General features: G+C 46.5%; 1 protein-coding gene across 1 annotated transcript in view; it reads left to right on the plus strand.

Moving 5' to 3' along the window:
- The first annotated feature begins 2,635 nt into the window (after positions 1 to 2,635).
- Positions 2,636 to 21,846, plus strand: part of LOC146648539 (vertebrate ancient opsin-like) — an 83,384-nt gene continuing 64,173 nt past the window's right edge. The window contains exons 1-2 of the mRNA XM_085389770.1: positions 2,636 to 3,069; positions 19,965 to 20,293. Coding sequence (XP_085245896.1) covers positions 2,697 to 3,069; positions 19,965 to 20,293 — 702 coding nt within the window. The 5' untranslated portion in view covers positions 2,636 to 2,696. The remainder of the gene's footprint in view (positions 3,070 to 19,964; positions 20,294 to 21,846) is intronic.

Raw genomic sequence — 21,846 nt, forward strand, 5'->3', positions numbered from 1 at the left:
CTCAGCCCCTCACAGTTATATAGACAACAAGAAAAGGCAAACTTGGAGGAAGAGAAGCTATGATATATCCAGCAGAGCTGTACAAAGCTTGGCTTGGCTGCTGAACTCATGGCTGTTTTCTAACTCAACTTAAAGCTCAGATATTGGTGTAATTGCAGCTTTGGCCTGCTGAAAAGCACATGAGAGAATATCATCTCAATAAATGGGGTAATAACTCCAGAAATATTACTCATTTTAGTATATACTGTTATATTAAAGTGGAAATGACACAGCCGGCTGCCCAGATGTGTGAGTGCTTTTCATAAATAAATGTAAACCCTAGCAATTGAAAGCATAATGTGGGACAGGGCGAGCAGAACAGGGCGAGATTGTGAATTTGGGTCTGAACATACCACGGAGAAAGTGAACATGTCCTTTTCACCTAATAAAATACTTTCTGTTAATAAATGTAACAATTTACCCCTCTGAAATTGGGCTACAGTGACAGAACTGTGTGTCTCTTTGGGGGAACAGCAAGACAGATTTAATGTGACCAAACAGGTAACAGTCCATAACAAATCAACTAAATGTGATATTATCCATAAAGCACCATTCTGCTAGCACTTTTCCTCTGATTTACACATAAAACAGAATCTCTGAGACAACCTTCTGACCCCATTTGCACTTCATCGTCCTGGACATCTCCTCAGAGCACAGTCGCCAAATTGACCTAGAAACCCACCTAAATACCAACCGCCCAATCCCACTGCGATGATTAAATGAGGGTGGTATCACAGCAGAAACCCAAGTGTCTTGATTCAACTCAATTAGGCCTGCATATGGGGAAGATGTTGTCAGAGTAAATGTCACTGTACAGTTTTCACAGGTAATTACCTCGCTCCACTGTGACAAGGGGCCTATTTGGTGGAAAGTGTTAGAACACACTGGGAAGGTAAGACTAAGTTTCCCCATTTAATTCTGGAACTTTCCATTGCATGCAAAGTCAAGAGATGCAAAAGAGGGATATTTTTTATCACACTGCTTTAGCACCAAATTGTTGCCCTCCCACTCGCATGCAGTCGATATTTGTCTGGCTACCAGGATTTGCTTTTAATCATCAGCTAATTGCTGACAATCGTTGAACTGGTGGTTTATTAATTATTTTTTTTGTGTGTACTGTTTGTCTGTGTCTGCTGACATGACACATAAAGCTGCAACAACCAGAAGAGACTCAAAGTTATGTTATTGCTGATGCAAACTGATCTATTTGTTCACTCAGCTTTTTTTTATCTGCTTACTGTCGCTTCAACATAAAACTCCGTTTAAATCAAAGTGAAAGGCGACATGCTGTTCCTCGCACAAACGAAAAAAACAACAACTGCATTATCTGTCAGACATGCCACGCGCGTGTTTAGAGATAAGAGTTGAGAGGTTAGTTTAGCATGTGGAGGAAAGGTTGCGCTTGTTTGACTCAGAAGTGAGTCAAGGTTCAGCAGTGCACGGTGTGCTATCTGCACACAAATGCTACGACTCCTCTCTGCCTGCAGCGGAATATATGGACGCCAGGAGAGAAGATGCCTGACACTCATGTTTTAGCATTTCACTGCTCCTCGTTATTCCTGGCTGAAAATGCAATTCATGGAGTTTTACAGAGCTGGCAGATTGGAGGCGGGTGAGGCCCAGACATCTGTACATTGTGACTTCACACGCAGAGTTTCAACCTTCCGCTCAAACCCAGTGCTGCACGGTGACCTCGTTATAATCTAAAACAGCCCCAAAGTCGGCTGGAAATCTCCCCATTAACGCCGGAGTGATTATTCACCTGATTCATTTAGGGCGGCTCATTGCTTTTGTGCCTGATTTAGAAAGACTGCACAACATTTCCCACTGCGAGAGATGCTTTCTAAATAAAGACAGTGAAATGCTATAACTGGTGGTGATATATTAAAGAGCCGGGGGCTTCTACCTTTCTACTGCTACGGTATTGACTTCATTTACATGCATGCAGACTTGGACGCACCGTTGATTAGTGGAATTGGTTCAGCACCTCGGACAGCGCCGAGCATCGATACCTGCACTGAGGACGTCAGAGCAGAGGTGGGGCTGGGGTGGTGGTGGGGAAGAGCAGCTCCATAAACTTTATTGAGCGGGACTTTTTGTCGAGTCGCGCTCTGAGCAAGAGCGGGTTGGCGTTTCTCTTCGAGGAGCGCCATTATCGCCCGATTGGTCGATGCTGCTGGATGCCCAACGCCGCTCCTTCCACCCACACACCCTCCCAGTCACCGAACGTCAGCTACCGGAGAGCCGGCCACGGTGATTTAAACACGGACAGAGAGAGAAGGTGTTTGCGTGAGAGACAGGAGCGTCTCCGGAAAGAGTGCGAGTGCACACTGTAGACATCCACACGGTGGAGCAAAGCCTACAAACTTTATTCCTTTTCTTTCTTTCATTTCTTTTTTAAGATATATTCCTGTTTACGAACACTCCCCTCCCCCTGAACAAAGACAAAGTTTTGACATCCCCACCAAAAAAAGAGCAAAAACAACAACTATTTATCACCCCACTTGTCCGCTTGGCTCTACTTGACGTTTCTTTTTAAAGCAACAAGTGTTGTCGGCTACGGTTCTTTTTCCACACAGGAGGAAAAAAAGAAATACCGATGATATATTAGCTACCGTGGTCACTCGGTGTGGCACCGCAGTGACACCAGGACTGCCATGATCGTGTCCAACGTGAGCCTGAGCGGCTGCGCGGATTTCAACAGCGCTCTGTGTGCCGGAGCCGGGGAAGGGCACCTGGGGGGCGGATCATACCGGACCGCTCTCACCCCGACTGGGAACCTGGTAGTGGCTGTGTGCCTGGGCTTTATCGGCACTTTCGGACTTATTAACAACCTGCTGGTGCTTGTTCTTTTCTGCCGCTACAAGATGCTGCGGTCGCCCATCAACCTGCTCCTGATGAACATTTCCATCAGCGACCTGCTGGTGTGCGTACTGGGGACTCCGTTCAGCTTCGCGGCCAGCACGCAAGGAAGGTGGCTCATAGGGGAACGGGGCTGCGTGTGGTACGGCTTCGCCAACTCGCTCTGTGGTGAGTACAAATGCGGGATCAGTTAGGTGGTGCTATAGGTTTCTGTACTGTATACAGGCTCTATATTCTTTATTTCACACGAGGTCGTGATTGTTGCTGCGCGGAATGCGTGGATCCTCTCCAGAGCACTGCGCTTTGTAGACTGGATCGTGGTATGCTTTATTCGTACAGACGAAATGATGATTTTGAAAAAGAAAACGTAAAAATGTCCAACTGTCTCTCGTGCACTGAGTCATGTGTGAAGCCATATCAAACTTTCACAGAAAAGCTTAAAAATCTTCGGACTCCTAATGAATTAAATCTGGAGATAATGAGCAATGCTCGTGTGCCACTCTGGAGACAATAAGAGCCTGTTATTACAGCTGTTTGTTCGTTCTGCATGACTCGTCGCTGCTGGAACAAGGCATTTTGTTTATTGCAAGCTTTCTCTCGTTCGTTTCGTGCATTTTGGGTGGGATCATCCTGCAGTCTCCTACGTCATTAAGGTCTTTCATTAAGGTATCGCTTAAAGTGGAGGTTATCTTATTACGTTTTATTGTTTTAAAAAACAAACAAACAAGCAAATAAAAAACTCATTCTGCACGAGTCAACTGGTTCATGAATCCAATCCGTGATTCGAGTTGCACATCTCCTCTCATAATCCCGATGAAGCTTTCACATAAAGATGCGCAGGTTTGGTCCAGGTGCGGTACTGGTCATTATATCTGTGGATGTGGTCTGGATGGAGCTCCGTGACAGACCGTACCGTACCGGTCCCTTCTGCAGCTGTGTGCATCATTTTGACATTCTCCTTGTCATAAGACAGCTCCACGGTTTCACGAAAGTAATTTAGTCATTTAGAAATCGTTTGTTCGAATTCCATTATGAACTCTGCAGCATGTCACAGTACTGTCAGCTGGTGATTTTTGTGTGCAACCTGCTATTAAATGGCCGCTAAATGCTTATTACCGTTTAGTTGAGAGGCTGTACCTGAGGCGAATCAAACCTCCTCACTGTGCACTGTTCATTTAGCTGCTCCTGCAGGTCTGTAGCGGGCTGTGGCGACGCTGTCTGCCTCCATGGCAGGTACATCTGCAGCATTTGTTGCAGAATAAAACATTTCCAAGGGGGAAAGCTGTGTAATGAGAAAACGGGATGCTGCTATACCTTTGCTCAGCAGTGCTGACATAAATAAATTGGGTATAATGATGCACACAATAGAGAATAATGCTGGTACGCACTTGCTTGATACTGGGCCAGACTGGATTGCGGAATTAAAGTAGAGCGATCAGACCAGGTGTGCTCTATACCAGCAGCAAACAAGGAGTTTCAATTAGCATTAAACACAGACTTACATTAATTGTCCTCTAAGAGTTGTATTAATTAAAACCGTCAGTGCACACATCCGAGTCACTTGGATGAAGTTCTCTTTTTTACAAGCCTTATTTCTGTATAAAAGATGAAAATGTTCTTCTGTCAGCAGGAGTCCTTGGCCCAGTGCCTGATTTAAAGTGTTTAATGAACAGAGTCACAGACACTGAAAGGCAGGATGTCCCATCTTGAATCTTTATCACTGCTGTATATTATACCAGTTCCCTCTTGCTTTTAAATCAGTTCATATTTTAGTTGCTTGACAGGTAACAAGTTGAAAAAGAAGAATTCCTAAAGTTCACTTTTCAGTTGAATCAAAACACACAAGTCACCTTTGGGAAGACTTAAAAAAACATTAGATGAAAACCTGAAAAACTTTGAGCTTTTCAGTTACAGAGACCACAAATTCTTTGTGCAGCTGCGAACGGACCGAGTGTTCATGCTGGATGTCTGCGGTCAGCGGTGGCAGCCTTTCACTGATGAAGTTTGCAAGGGCTGATAAATCTTTTCTAAAACTTCTCTCACTCACTTCAACACATCTAATCTTCTGATGTTTAAAGGCCTGCTTTAAGCTGAGAAATGGCCACTGGAGCCAAACATTAGGTCCTCTGATACCTGCTGCAACTAAAGATTTCGGGCGTTTGATCTTATCTCGAATAGGATTACAGCTTGTTAGCCACCTATGTGAGAGTCCAGTTGCTGTGAAGCAAAAATCCCTCCGAGATAAAAGTCTGATTTCTACTTGAGAAACATTTGTGTTACATAATTTCCCATCCTTACTTTATGGTCATTCTGTGGCCCTGAGGTTGTCACGCTTCTTTGTGGTCACTTTGTGCATTATGTGAGCACCGAAACCTTCCTATCCAGGCGACAAAGGAAAAGGCTAAACACGGAGCAAACAAGTCCAGCAGGGGTTTTAATCCCCTGCTTTTATCAGCTCTTTCACACCTTGATCTCTGGCTAACATTTACCCGCAGTGCACACTAACTAAATTGCATTTTACTTTCCACAAGAGCCTCGTGAATCTGTCAGCCTTTTAAATTCAAAACTGGCTCTCGACTGGTACACTCGCTTCCTCTGGGATAAGTTCCAAAACTTTATTTCTGTCTTATCATGGTGCAAAAAAGGCAAACTTCCAATCATTTTACAGTATCTGAGCGAGCTTTGATTGCATCCACCGTCTCACTAACTCGAGTGTTAGACCAAGATTAAGCACCATGTGAAAATATGTAACACTGACCTCCACAAAGAGCCAATTTATTAAACATCTGACAAAAAAACTGGGCTTCGACAAACGTAAATATTGTAGGGAGACAGTGTGTGTGTGTGAGGGAGAGAGAGAGAGAGAGAAATATCTCACAGACATCATTAGAGCCTCCACTGGTTATGGATGAGTAATTCCTCAATGGCCTCATAAAACCAGAATGAAAGAGTGAGGGAGGGCCAGAGAAAGGAAAAGTGAAATTGATTGTTTGGGTGAATTATGCCGGGTGCCGCTTTGACAAAGCGACAGTCTCTGTATTCGTCGAATCTCCGCGAAGCTTTTCTGAGTGATCGATGTTCCTTCAAATTAGAGGGCATCACTGTCAGTGACAGAAGACATTGTTAGCGTGGCGTTAGCACGTCGTATTCCTGCTCTCTCTTCACATCGATTTCTTCTTTCTGCTCACAGTCTTAGATGTTTGAATGACTGAACAATTGAAGATGTATTGCATTGACTTTTGTGCCAAGAGCACCCACTGAACACAATTTGTGGAGACGCATGCATGTGCATGTGTGTGTGTCTTTATCTGGACCTCCTCACCCACTGCCATCAGCCTCCTGGCATCCATTTAGCTGCTTCACCTCTTCTACCCGCCTCTTTGCATTTTCTTCTCTGTCTTGCTGAACTTTTAGTGTCTTCCATTATACTGAAGATGAACAGGACAGGATCTTTTTTTTTCTGTCTCTGACAGCTCGTCTATGTCTTCCTGCATGCCTCCTTCTTCAAGCAGGCTCTGCACACAGTCGCTGGATTAACCTTGCACTGCTGGGGGCCACTCACCACATATTGGAGTCAGATTGCTTTCCGCATACACTCACTCGCTGACCTGCGCACAGCAGCATCACCGAAATAGGCGGGCAAACTGATGAGCGTGCACGTGGGGGGAAAGGAAAATGCACGAATATGTGCATCATGTTGGTGCGCACAACTTTTGGCCTGAGTGATGTTAATTTGTCAGGACGCTACGCAGAATTCTCAGTAGGGAGAAAGAAAGCAGAACAATGCTGCCCTGCTGTAAAGGTCATAGCAAGCAAGCCGACTAATGAGGCACGGTAATAAATACTGAATTAAAGGTCTTGCATAGCAGAGACCCAAAAATATGTTTAGGACGTGATGTGTGTCTGGTGTTCAGCATTCATTAGTGTGAATGATCATGTCCGTATGCTCTGACTTCTTATCCAAAGCGGGGAAAATCGAATAAGAGGTACGCACGTTTGATGTCTCTTAGTAGACTCGGTGCGTATCGCGCTGGTTTCGCGGGATCTTCTGAATAAACACAGCTTTACTCAATCCTGTGTTTTTCATTCAAACTGTCTTTTCCTGGATATACGGTATCAAAGGAGTGATGCAGAAGCAGATGGTTTCTAACAGAAAAGCAAGACAGAAGTGGCGAGTGAATGTCACACAGGCAGGAGAACAAAGACTGTTCCTTTATACATATAAATATATATATATTTCAGATGTTATCACATCATAAGATGTTTCATTTTGGAATATTACATTCAGCTGATACATTTGATCCTGCCAGAGCAGTAAAAGATTGATGCAGGGTGATGTTTGATTTCAGATGCTATCAAAGTTATATCCAAAGATGTGTGGGTGTCTTTCATGATGATATTACATGGCCTCTAATAATGGATTTATTCATACAAAGAACCTTGCAAAGCAGAGACAGTGTTGTACTCATCGGGTAGGTGAAAGTTGTAGGGGATCTGCTGCTATAATCTAGTTTTCCCATTAAAAGCAATGAATTAAATCAACTACAACAGTTTCCATGAGCCTGAGACCAGAAGACTTCAGCAACATGATGCCAGTATTCAATTTTGGGTTAATTTTGAGCCGTGGAAGAGATTTGCTAATTAGTTTTTAGTAAATGTGAAGTTTGATTTATTGTGACAGTTCTTAAAAACTGCTTAAGGGATATTGGAGAAATTTATATTCAGCTGTTGTCTGGAAGATATACAATATGCACATGCTCACCAACCTGACCCGAGACTCATGACCACAGCCAATAAAGTATGTTGTTTAAGATGAAATGCTCTTCTCTTCAGCAGTATATTATTTTCCTCATGCTATTAGGGATGCATCAGTACTGTACTCTGGATCAGGTTACAGTTATACTTCAGTCAATGAGCTCGTCAATAGCTTCAATGCTAAAATGTTAAATGTAATGGACACTATTGCTCCCATTAAGGTGAAGGTTATCTCTGGAAGGAAGAAGTCTCCATGGAGAAACTCCACACTGGTGAAAAATGAAAAAAGAGAGCGTAGGAAAGCTGAGCGCAGATGGAGAAAAACAAACCTCCAGGTTCATTATGACATCTATAAAGAGAAACTTCACAATTCTAATTTACAACTGAGGAGTGCAAGGAGGTCCTACTTCTCTGACATCATCACCAAAAACAGTCATAATGCTCGAGTCTTATTTGCTACAGTTGACAGGCTAACAAACCCTCCTGTGTCAGTGGCAGCTGAACTTCATTCAACCATGGCCTGCAATGACTTTGCCAAAGTCTTCAAAGACAAAATCCAAAAGATTAGACAAACAATTGGTACATCAACAGCAGATTCAGGATATGTACTGTGTCCACCAAAAAACAGTTTAAACACCATGAAACAGTTTCACCCTATGTGGGATACACCAGGCACAAATACACGCACACGCAGGTATGTACTGCCAACTTCCACATTTATTTGTCACTGTTAGTTTTGACAGCTGAATCAGTCGCACAGCCTGACAGCTCACGAGCCCAGCTGATCTCTCCTGGCCGCTCCTCCCCGTCTCACTATAAACACAGCGGAGGGAGACCATCATCAGTACATAAACACCATCAGCTGTTCTTACCGGCCTCGCAGCGCCGCCCTGTTGAGCCTTCTGCTCCACTCCTCCCCTGCAGCTGCGCCCGGGGCCACGCCTCCGCCACACACCCCCACCGCCCGTTCGAGGCCGGGGAGCCGTCCGGCCGAGCCAACTCCCCCTCCCGCAAGCGAGAGAGGAAATCGGCCACCGCCATCTGCGCCCCCGGCCTATGGATCACCTTGAACTTAAAGGGCTGCAACGCCAGATACCACCGGGTGATCCGGGCGTTGGCATCCTTCATGCGGTGGAGCCACTGCAGCGGGGCGTGGTCCGAACAGAGGGTGAATGAGCGTCCCAGGAGGTAATAGCGCAGGGAGCCGACCGCCCACCGGATGGCCAGGCACTCCTTCTCCACGGTGCTGTACCGGCGCTCGCGCTCCGCCAGCTTCCGGCTGATGTACAGGACAGGGCGGTCAGCCCCCCTCACCTGCTGAGACAAAACGGCTCCCAGCCCTCTGTCCAAGGCGTCAGTCTGCAGAACAAACGGGAGGGAAAAGTTAGGAGTGTGAAGCAGCGGCTCCCCACAGAGAGCATTTTTCACTCGCACAAACGCCGCCTGGCACGGCCCCGTCCACTGGACCAGATCCGGGGCACCCTTTCGAGTGAGATTGGTCAGGGGGCTGGTTAGCTGCGCACAGTGTTGGGAAGGTTACTTTTAAAATGTATTCCATTACAGAATACAGAATACATGCCCCAAAATGTATTCTGTAACGTATTCCGTTACGTTACTCAATGACAGTAACGTATTCTGAATACTTTGGATTACTTAATATATTATCGTGCTTTTTACAACAACGTGAATGTACTATTGCTGTGTGATTTATTACTATTACTGAAGGTCCGCGACTCCGAACTGTAGTAAAGGGACCTCTGACTAATACGGCGGGGTCCCTGTCGGCTCATAGCCGAAAAATAGCTTTACTTTGTTGTGTGGGTCAATTTTTCTTGCGAGAGACAGAGAGAGGCGTTGAAAGACTGCTCCAACGGAACTTATTGTTTCGGAGGAAAACACGAACACGGTGTACAGTCGAGTCTTAATAGCTTACTTACAACTGGGCTCGTCAGGCACTCTTCTTGGCTGCAGTGGTTATTATTATATTTACATGCTTCCAGCTCCCGTTTTTCCACGACGACAACTCGTACCTTTCCACTCGCCTTTTTCTCCCTCCTCGCGCTCACAGACACATAACGTGTATGGCAGTGCATTCTCCCTGCAACACGGACTATACTGCCCATGATGCTACATTCTTTAGAGCTATGCTTGTAGCATTCTGCCTGTTAGCTTAGCACAACAACGAAAAGGCGCTCTCTCACCCAGGAAACACACAGTCGCAGAGAGAGAGAGCGTCGCCCTGTAACCATGGCAACCGTAACGCTGCCGCCTGGAACGAAAGAACGTAGCTGTCAAACAAAACCCAAACAGTCCTGACCCGCGACAAAATGAAACAGGAAAGTACCGCAGTGTAATCCATTTATTTCAACAAAGTAACTGTATTCTGAATACCACCTTTTTAAACGGTAACTGTAACGGAATACAGTTACTCATATTTTGTATTCTAAATACGTAACGGCGGTACATGTATTCCGTTACTCCCCAACACTGGCTGCGCAAACCCCGGCACAAAGCGACGATAGTAACCCGCCAACCCCAAGAACCGTCTCACCTCCTTTTTCGTCCTGGGGCGCGGGCAGGATGCGATAGCCGCCGTCTTCTCCACCTGTGGACGCACCTGCCAGCCCCCCAGGTGGTACCCCAGATACTGCACCTCCCTCCGTCCAACCGCGCACTTCCTCGGATTGGCCGTGAGCCCCGCCCCCCTCAGGGACTCCAGGACCGCGGCCACCCGCAGCACATGCTCCGCCCAGGTGTCGCTGTGGATGATCACGTCATCCAGGTAGGCGGCAGCATACGCCGCGTGCGGACGCAGCACCCGGTCCATGAGACGCTGGAAAGTGGCCGGGGCCCCGAACAGGCCGAACGGGAGTGTCACGAACTGGTACAAACCGTACGGAGTGGAGAAGGCCGTTTTCTCCCTGGCCTCGGCAGACAAGGGAATCTGCCAATAGCCCTTGGTTAAGTCCAGCGTCGTGAAAAAGCGGGCCGTGCCTAACCGGTCCAGGAGCTCGTCGACCCGAGGCATGGGGTAGGCATCAAAGCGTGATACTTCGTTCACCCTGCGATAGTCGACACAGAACCGTATAGACCTTCTTCGCCACCAGAACGATGGGGCTACACCAGGCGCTGTGCGACTCTTCTATTACTCCCATCCTCAGCATTTCCGCTAATTCCCTCTGCACGATTTTTCGCTTATGCTCCGGGAGCCTGTAGGGCCGTGAACGCACCGTCACGCCGGGCTGCGTCACGAAATGGTGCTCGATGAGGGACGTCCGGCCGGGCAGGGGGGGAGAACACGTCCGCAAAACGCTGTTGCAACGCGACAACATCCGCTCTCTGGGCCTGTGTGAGATGGTCATCACAAGGGAGGGAGGTGGGAATGATAGAATTTGGCACCTCAGGCCCCAACTCATCTCTCTCCTTCACCAGGCTCACCAGAGAAGCGGTTTCGACCTCTCGCCACTGTTTGAGGAGATTGAGGTGATAAATCTGCGCGGCTCCTCCCCTGTCCGACCGAGCGACCTCATAGTCCACGTCCCCGACTCGCCGTGTGACCACAAAGGGACCTTGCCACTTGGCGAGCAACTTCGAGCTGGAAGAAGGGAGTAACACAAGCACTTTATCTCCCGGTGAAAATTGCCTGAGTCTAGCCCCTCTGTCATACAGGCGTTGCTGACACTGCTGAGCCTGGAGCAAATTCTCCCGTGACAACCTCCCCAAAGTGTGGAGTTTTGCTCTCAGGTCCAACACGTACTGAATCTCATTTTTGGCGGGGCTCGGACCGTCCTCCCAGCTTTCTTTAATCAGGTCGAGCACCCCACGTGGCCTCCTGCCGAACAGCAGTTCAAAGGGAGAAAATCCCGTGGAGGCCTGGGGCACCTCCCGCACTGCGAATAACAGAGGGTCTAGCCAGTGATCCCAATTGCGTTCATCCTCGTTAATGAACTTCCGAATCATGGACTTTAAGGTCTTATTCAGCCGCTCCACCAGCCCGTCAGTCTGAGGGTGGTAGACGCTGGTCCGAATAGATTTAATGCCCAGTAATTCATACAGTTCCCGCAGTGTACGAGACATAAACGACGTGCCTTGGTCAGTCAGTATCTCTTTCGGGATTCCGACTCGGGAGATGACCTGAAACAGTGCCTGCGCCACACTCTTAGCCGAGATGGTGCGCAGCGGAACTGCTTCCGGGTACCGCGTTGCGTAATCCACCAGGACTAACACAAAGCGGTAACCGCGTGCACTCCGGTGAAACGGCCCGATGAGGTCCATGCCGATGCGCTCAAACGGGACCTCAATGAGGGGGAGAGGGCGCAGAGGCGCTCTCGGTATGGCCGGCTGGTTAACAAGCTGGCAGTCCGGGCAGGACGCGCACCAGCGGCGCACATCTGCTCGGATGCCCGGCCAATAAAATCGGGCCGTTATTCGCTCCAGAGTTTTCTCGTAGCCCATATGCCCTGCCATGGGGTTATAGTGGGCCGCCTGGAAAAGTGTTTCCCGGTGGCCCTGCGGCACCAACAACTGGGTGTGTGTTTCCTCAGTCTGAGTGTCACGACTCACTCGATATAATCGGTCATTTAATAAGACGAAACGCGGGTAGGTCTGCGCGGCCTCAGGGCGCACCACGTGACCATCAATAGCCATCACTTGGTCAAAGGCTGAGCGTAGGGTGCCGTCACGAGACTGCTCCAGTGGGAAATCACCCATGGGGGACACTTCCGGGGCCGGCGGGACGTCCCGTGAGGGACCCGCCGGCTCCTCCCCCCCGGAGTCGGTGTCGGACGACCCCGCGTCACCGCTGAATGCTGCGCACACGCTACACCCCGCTTCCGGTCGTGATCGCACCCCCGCGTACTGCCCCAGTAGCTGATGAAACCCCGGCCAATTGGTACCCAGAATCAGGGGGTGCGACAGGCGCGGGCTAACCGCCGCCGTTACCCTATGTGTATGGCCCTTGTATTTTAGCAGCAGCGGCACTATGAGGTACCGGTGCACATCACCATGAACACACCTCACCTCCACCCATTCTGCCTCCAATAATGCCCCGGGGCGAACCAAGCCTTGGTGCACGAGGGTCTGTGTGCAGCCCGTGTCCACCAACGCTTGGCGTATACCCCCTCGAGTCCTTACCGGAATACTGTATGTCCCTCCTGGACCGGGGGAGGGTGCTGGGGCGCCAACAACGCAGAACACCTGCCCCACTTCCATAAGCGGACACTCCCTCCTCAGGTGTCCCGGCTGCCCGCACTTCCAACACTCCGGCCCCGGCGTCTGTGCTGCCCTCCGTGGCTCGGGGGCGGCTCCACTCGGCTCGGTTCCCCTGGACGGCACCAATGCCGCGAAAGGGTTAGTGGGGCTCAGCGCCGGCGGCCGCTCTGCCTGCCCTGGTGCCGGCACACGGCGTCTCGGGGCCGGCACTGGGGCCTGTTTGTTCGGCCTCCGTCCGGCGTCCCCGGGCTCCCCTGCTCCAGCGGCAAGGTGGTCCTCCGCCAGCGTCACCGCTACCTCCAAGCTTGCGGGCCGGTGGCACCGGACCAATTTCGCCGTCTCCGCTGGCAATCCCTCCGTGAACTGCTCCAGCACCACCTTGTCCACCAGCTTCGTCTCGCCCTCCGATGCTCCCGGCTGCAGCCAGCGCACCGCCGCGTCGCGCAGCTGCCGGGCCCAGGCGAATGGTCGGTCCGTTGCAGCCAGCCGACAGGCCCGGAACCGCCGGCGATGGTCTTCGGTGGTGAGCCCCAGCCTGTCCACCACCGCCCGGCTCACATCCGGGAAGCTGCTCCTCGACGCCGGAGGCAGACTCAGGGCCGCTGTTTGTGCCTCCCCAGACAGCAGGGGGAGCAGCCGCAGAGCCCACTCCTCCCGTGGCCATTGGCAAGCCTCCGCCATGGCACGGAAGGTCTCCAAAAAAACCTGTGGGTCGTCCCCGTCCCCCATCCGGGGCACCGCCACCGACAGTGGCGAGGGCTTCGGCGTGGCACCGGCCCCGACCAGCCGCTCCAGAACTTGCGTCTGTCGGTCCGTTTGCTCCCACAGCGCGGCCAGGTGGGCACGCTGGTCGGCCGCCTGATCCTGGCTCATCGTCGCCATCTCCGCTAGCATCTGCGCCAAGAATTGCAGGGGCTGGGCGGGTGGCGCGGCCTGTGGGTCGGACATTCCCCCACCAGCACTTTCCTGGGTTTCGGCACCACTTGTGGGATACACCAGGCACAAATACACGCACACGCAGGTATGTACTGCCAACTTCCACATTTATTTGTCACTGTTAGTTTTGACAGCTGAATCAGTCGCACAGCCTGACAGCTCACGAGCCCAGCTGATCTCTCCTGGCCGCTCCTCCCCGTCTCACTATAAACACAGCGGAGGGAGACCATCATCAGTACATAAACACCATCAGCTGTTCTTACCGGCCTCGCGGCGCCGCCCTGTTGAGCCTTCTGCTCCACTCCTCCCCTGCAGCTGCGCCCGGGGCCACGCCTCCGCCACACCCTATTAACAGCAAAGACCTGGAGGACATCTTGGGTCAACTGAACTCCTCCTCTTGCTGTTTAGACGTCCTGCCAACAAGTTTTTTCAAAAAGGTCTCAAAGACTTTGGAGTCAGACCTGTTACAGATCATCAACCTTTCTTTAATGTCAGGTGTGTTTCCAGAACCACTAAAAACTGCTGTAATAAAACCTATACTGAAAAAGGACAATCTTGACAAGACACAAATGAACAACTACAGGCCGATCTCAAATCTCCCATTTTTAAGTAAGATCATTGAAAAAGCAGTTTCTCAACAGCTGAGTTACTTCTTAAAACAGAATAACTGCTATGATGCCTTCCAGTCAGGTTTTAGACAGAACCACAGCACTGAAACCGCTCTGACCAAAGTGTTCAATGACATATGTCTGAATACAGACAGTGGAAAAATGTCAGTCTTAGTTTTACTGGATCTCAGTGCAGCATTTGACACAGTTGACCACAACATATTACTCAAACGACTGGAGAACTGGGCAGGTCTTTCAGGAACTGTACTAAACTGGTTCAAAACATACTTAGAAAAAAGGAAATACTTTGTATCAATAGGTAACTTCACATCTGAGCAGACAAGTATCACATGTGGAGTTCCCCAAGGTTCCATCTTGGGACCCCTTCTGTTTAACATTTACATGCTCCCACTGGCACAGATTATAAAGAACAACAAAATAAACTACCACAGCTATGCAGATGACACACAAATATACATCACAATGTCACCAGGAGACCAAGGCCCTGTACAGGCTCTTGGTAAATGCATTGAGGAAATTAATGACTGGTTGTGCCACAATTTTCTCCAGCTAAACAAAAACAAAACTGAAGTAATAGTCTTTGGAGCCAAAGAAAAATGATTACAGGTCACCAGAGAACTTCAATATACCTAAAAACCACAAACCAGTAGTGGTGATGGATGCAGACCTAAACTTAGAAAAACACATTAAGACAATAACAAAATTAGCTTACTATCATCTCAAGAATATTTCAAGGATAAAAGATCTGATGTCTCAACAGGACCTGGAAAAACTAGTCCATGCATTCATCTTTAGTAGGCTTGATTACTGTAACAGCATCTTTACAGGTCTACCTAAAAAATCAGTCAGACAACTGCAGTCATTCAGAACTCTGCTGCTCGAGTCCTCACTAAGACCAAAAAAGTGGACCACATCAGTCCAGCGCTGAGGTCTTTACACTGGCTGCCTGTTCGTCAGAGGATAGACTTTAAAGTTCTGATGCTGGTCTATAAAGCTCTGAATGGTTTAGGACCAAAATACATCAGTGACCTCCTGACCCAGTATGAACCTTCCAGATCCCTCAGGTCATCTGGATCCGGTTTTTTATCTGTTCCCAGAGTCAGAACCAGACACGGAGAAGCTGCATTCAGCTTTTATGCTCCATATATCTGGAACAAACTCCCGGAAAGCCTCAGATCAGCTGAAACACTCAGTTTATTTAAATCCAGGTTGAAGACTCCCCTATTCTCGGCTGCATTTGAATAAAACACCAAATCCACACGTTTAAGCTTAAATTTCAAAATGTACTTTTTCTTTTTCATTTTAAATCATGGTTTTTATTTGTTTCTGTTTTTTAATGTCTCTGTAAAGCACTTTGAATCACCTTGCTGTTGATTGTGCTATATAAAGAAACTTGCCTTGCCTTATACTGCTACATCAGGCTGCCAGCTCAGCTTTTAGTCCTGCCGCAGTCTCAGGTACATTCAAAACTAAAGACATTTCTTAAAGGTGACCCATTCTGCTGATTTACATTTTCATATTATTACTGTCAGACTCTATTGTATTTTAAACTTCACAGTTTAAAATTATTAATCTCATACTGGGTCTTTGTGAAGCACGTCAGCTCATCTAGTTTATTTTTTCGTTTCTCTCCCTTTAAGCCAACTTTTTTCTAATTGGCTATCCTTCACTAATAGAAGGTTTGAACAGCAGATGGGCGGGGCTGCTGTTCCTGAGATGACTGTATTCATCACACCCCCTATCTTTGGCATCATACAGAGAAAAGAACAGAATAAAACCATTTAAAGCAGAGTGCTTAAAGACATCTGAAGCCTGCACATATGCTGCACCAAACTCTAGCGATGGTTATCCAACCATTAACCATCCAAAACTGTAATGCTGTTTCGTTGTGGCTGTTCTTCTGTCATCTGTTCCCTTTATGTGGGGTTGCCACAGTGGATCATCTGCCTCCATCTCATACTCTCCCTAGTATTTGTCTGTCACACCAACCTTCTGCACGTCCTCCTTCACTACATCTAAGAATCTTCTCTGAGGTCTTTCTCTTTTCCTGCCGCTTGGTAGCTCCATTTTCAACATCCTTTTGCCAATTTATCCACTCCCCCTCCTCTGCACATGTCCAAACCAGCTTAACGTTGCCTTTCTCCACACTGATCAAACTGAGCTCTCCCTGTGATGCACTCATTTCCAATCATGTCCATCATGGTCACTCATAATGAAAATATTAATATGATCGACTCTGCCACCCCCCGTCTTTTGTCAGTGCCACCATTTTCAAATCTCATATCACAGCAGGTCTCACTGCCATCTTGTAAACTTTCCTGACACTCTCGCCCACTCACTCCACCCTGCCTGCGCACTCTTATTCACCCCTCTTGTGCAATGTCTGTTTTCTTGGGTGGTTGATTCCATGTATTTTGCTGCCTTTGCTTGTTGCAGCTTCACTGTTACACCTGCTTCTCTCTCATTCTACTTTCCTCTTTTCTCCAGTGCATATCTCACAACTGAGAATACGCTTTTTTTTTTTTTAGCTGCATGGCCACCAGCTGGCAGAATTAAAAAGAAATTGCAATCTTGCTCAGTGAGAGTTTGTTTATTTGAAATAAACTCCTCTGCCGAAAATATGGAAGCCTTTACAATCACTATAATCACTATAATCACAAAAATTACATCTATTATATTGTTTCTCCTAAGCTGATGACTTGGTAGTCCGTGGTCCACAGCAGCAGAGAAAACACTATAACAGAATTTGATGTGCAAACAACAATAAAATGAACCACATGAGTTCAAAAAACTTTTGTATTATCAGATTCTGCTTAACTGAAGTATCTTCTTTGCACATTTCATGGTCACTAAAACACGAAGTTTCATCTTTTTTTCATTGCCTTAAATAACGAGAGATGTTTATTTTCTTATCAGCAGTGATTTTTCTCACTGTCTTTAAAAATGTTTTGCACGTGATTATTACAAAAACACTCATCAGATATCACTATGATGTGTAATGCTTAAGATTTGGGAACTTTGCAGAGAATTCAGAAAATGCTTCCCTCTCATGTCACTGAATCATTCCTCACAGGAAAGGTCAAACATCTGAGGATGCCTGAGGAAAGACCGATTTAAACACATAATGGAGTAGAAAAGGAGTTTTTTGAAAGCGTTGCTACTGGATTACAGCAGATTTTACAGATCATACCCAGCTATAAACACGACCGCTTTAGATCTCAGCTGAAAAATGACAGTAGCCCGTCCACCTGCTGTGGGAGGACGGTGTTACCAGGCTTTCATGTCAAAACTCACAGAAAAAAAGGGGGAGAGAGAGTAACAGATTTGGCTTAAATTAAAAAAACAACTGGAATTTTTTTTTTAGGTTTGGTTCTTATGAGCCAGCCCAGATCAAACAGAAACATAAGTGGACTGTTGTAAAACTGTGTTGACTTTAGAATATTGCTGTAACAGAGCTCATAAAAGCCCTGAGCTAACAGTCTGTGCAGGACAAACCACATTGAGTTTAATATCTGGGGGTAAACAGACAAGCACAACACACTGTACCACAGAGACTGTGTAGTCAAGTCAATGTATTTGGACAAACAAGACAAAAATACTCAAGTTTTCAACTACAGAACTAAACTTTGTTTCTATTCTGCTGACTTAGTTTTCTCTACCTAACCTCATGCACAGTTTATTTTTTAAAATACAGTAAAATAACAATAATAATTAAAAGTGGTCATTAAGCATGGCCCAGTGAACAGGATGACAAGACTAAAATTATGTTGTGTATTGAACAGTTACATACATATATATGAAAATGGTTTCTGAGATTTCTGTCTTGTGCTGCACAGAGACGCCGTGGGTAGTGCCGCTGTTTATAATGTGCAGTGTGGGTTTGCTGCAGGCTCCAGACTATAAATATAAGATGATTTCTTTTGCTATAGTTTTCTACGCTATGATAAACTTTAAAGCTCACTTTAGCTGCACTTGTGATGCCAGGACGTCTTTGGGAGGCTTTATATCACAGTGACTGTGCATGTTTTTCTCACTAGAGAAGAAAAACATTTGGACAGGCGGTACATTTCAGTCTGTATTTTATGATCCCATTAAAGGTGAAATATTATATTCAAGCTTACAACAGGAGCACACTGAACAAGCAGTCTGTAGTCTTGCTGTATGTCTGTGCATGTGTCACACTTACGTTTCAGATCATGAAATATAATTTAATATTTGACAAATAGAAGATGAGTACGTACACTCGGAATACAGGAAATACCCTGCAGGAACGAGCAGGAAACAAACAAGCAGACTACACAGTACAACAAACAGAAGCAAACTGAAGATTTAAATACACAAGAGCTAATGAAGGAAAAGGAAAGAAGTCACTGCCATCTATCAGTCTGTAAAGGGTTACAAAGCCATTTCTAAAATTTGGGACTCCATTGGACCACGGTCCACAAATGGAGAAAACTCAGAAAAGTACTGAACCTTCTGAACTTTCCCAGCCTACCAAAAGTACTCCAAGAGTGCATCGACGACTCATCCATGAGGCCACAAAAGAATCCAGAACAACATCTAAACTTCTGTAGGGCTCACTTCACTCAGTTAAGGCCAGAGTTCATGATTCAACAAAAAGAAAGAGACTGGGCAAAAATGGCATCCATGGAGAGTTTAAAGGAGAAAACCACTGTTGACCAAAAAGGACACAAAGGCTCGTCTCACATTTGCACAAACGTCTTGATGATCCCCAAAACTTTCTGGAAAATATTCTGTGGACTGGGGAGAAAAAAGTTGAACTTTCACCATCTGGTGTAAAACTAGCACAGCATTTCATTAAAAAAAAAAAAACACCATCTGAAAAGTCAAGCATGGTGATGCTAGTGTGATGGTCTGGGGCTGCTTCTGGGTGACTTGCTCTAAATGATGGGACCATGAATTCTGCTCACTGCAAAGAAATTCCGGATGGAGAATATCCAGCCATCGGTTCATTTCCTGAAGCTCAAGAGCAGTTGGTTTATACAGCAGAGTAATGATCCGAAACACAGCAGCAAGTCCACCTTTGAATGTCTCAAAAAAAGAAAAAGAGAAAACAAAGAACAAAAGCAAAATGAAGGTTGTGAAGTGGCCTTGTCAAAATCCCAACTCAAGTCAGATTCAGATGCTTATGGATGACCTTAAACACGCTGTTAAAAAAAGTCTCCAGTGTGGCTGAACCGAAGAACAGTGGATCAAAATTCTTCCACAGCGATGTGGAAGACTCACTCCCAGTTATCACAAACTCTTGATTGCAGTTCTTGCTGCCGTGGGTGGCACAACCATTTACTAGATTACGTTTCACACAGGGTCGGGTAGGATTGGAAACTTTTTCCCTTACTAAACGAAATCCTAATTTAAAAACTGCATTATATATTTACTCTGGTTATCTTTCTTTAATTAACATCAAACTAACTAAAAAGACTTTAATGATCTGAATAGTAAGGGGGAAATACCATATGTGTCTGTACCACATGTGCATATAATGCCTACCTTTGTATTTCTGTGCTCTAGGCATTGTGTCCCTCATCTCTCTGGCTGTCCTCTCCTATGAGCGCTACAGCACTATGATGGCTCCCACTGAGGCGGACTCCTCCAACTACCGTAAAATCTCCCTTGGCATCATCATGTCCTGGGCGTACTCACTTATCTGGACCCTGCCGCCGCTCTTCGGCTGGAGCCACTACGGCCCAGAGGGACCTGGGACCACCTGCTCTGTTGATTGGACAGCCAAGACAGCAAATAACATCTCTTACATCATCTGTCTGTTTATATTCTGCCTCATCGTGCCCTTCCTGGTGATTGTGTTCTGCTACGGAAAGCTACTGTCCGCCATCAGACAGGTGAGTCAATATGGGGATGGAGGAGACTTTCAGTCACCTTGCAGGACTTGCAGAGGAGAGCCTGTCCTTTCTGTGTGGGAAAATCCCCTCAGATCAGCTGCAATACTCAGACAGCCTCGCTGGCACCTGCAAACATACCATGTTCTGAATCACATATGATTGGCTGACTTAAATAAGCAAGCTGTTGAACAGCTGGACCTAATAAAGTGGCTGGTGGGTGTATATCAGCTGAACATTTAGGCGAATGTTTTTCTAACATATGTCAGTGTTGTGCTTGCAGTTTATAGAGTGGTAACATTACTCATATGTGACTCAGCAGATGCTCTCAGTGTAAAGAGTGAAATTAAATCCTGTCTACACCTCAAGACACTCAATATTCTAGTAAATCAAACAGGCAATGTGAAAAAGCACAAAGCAAAAACAGAGATTCAAAGTCTTCCCAGCTTTACTTAGAACAGCAAAATCACAGGTCACTGATTCAGAATCATTTCCAGAGCTGCATATATGCACATCAGAACTACTTTAACAGTGAATGAAAAAGAAAGAAAAAATCTTTGAAAACCATACAGAACAGTGATTCAACCATTTCTGTTTTCTGGCAGTTAAAGCAATAGTTTTCAGTTTGAATAACTTTCCTCCAGTGATGTGAACCAGTGAACCAAAACCTACAGCTGGTTTATATACTCATTTCTATAGCAGAGCTAATTATGGTTTGGAACCTCAAACTGGTGAAACGTTACACTGAAATGACCATCGGTAAGTGCGTGTCTGTCTTTGGGCCACAGGACAGCTGCACACACACCAAACGTACACACACACATCTTTTAGTTTCCGCCGTTATCTGAATCAGCCTAAAAGCACAGAGACTTTTAAAGTAATGGTCTCTACACGGGGTTTGTGTATCACATTATTTTGCTTGTCTTTCCAGCTAGTTTGAATTAGCATCCTGAGTAATGTTTTCAGTTGCTGGTAGCAATAAAGAGCCTAATTTACATAACGTGAATTTACATAAGTGCTTAACAACTGAAAATAAAGTGTACAATGCTGTGGTAGCCCGAGCATAACAGATTAGTTATTACTATAAAATGACTTTAGGTGAACAATGTCTTTGAATGATAGCACGATCCGCTTGTTCCTGTTTGTTTTTGCTTCGTTTTGTCTGTGCTGAAGAAAGTCTCTGGGCCTCAGTCTTCGTTATTCTATGGAGACAAGTTGAAATGTTGTCTGACATGCGACAGGTAATCCTGCTCTTTCTACGACTACATACACTCATACTTGTATTGATTAGTGTCCCTGACACTGACAGTTTCTTAATGAAATCACAAGTGGTGATTGTGGACTAAGTGTTTTTCAGGAAGAAACATGTCCTTCCATGCAACAGGCCACTTCTTCACACTGCCCTCCCTTCTATAGATAGTCAATATCACTTTGCTGTGAATTACACTGGACATGTCTTTGGTCACCACATTTACACAGTGACACATCGCGAAAAGATGCTTGTAGTGGACCTGCTGGTGTCACACTGACACACACTTGTTAAGTGAATAGACTGT

This window comes from Rhamphochromis longiceps, linkage group LG18 (genome assembly GCF_057381845.1).
Source record: "Rhamphochromis longiceps isolate RC_006_pf linkage group LG18, R_longiceps_female_GT1.1, whole genome shotgun sequence".
NCBI classification, from domain to species: domain Eukaryota; kingdom Metazoa; phylum Chordata; class Actinopteri; order Cichliformes; family Cichlidae; genus Rhamphochromis; species Rhamphochromis longiceps.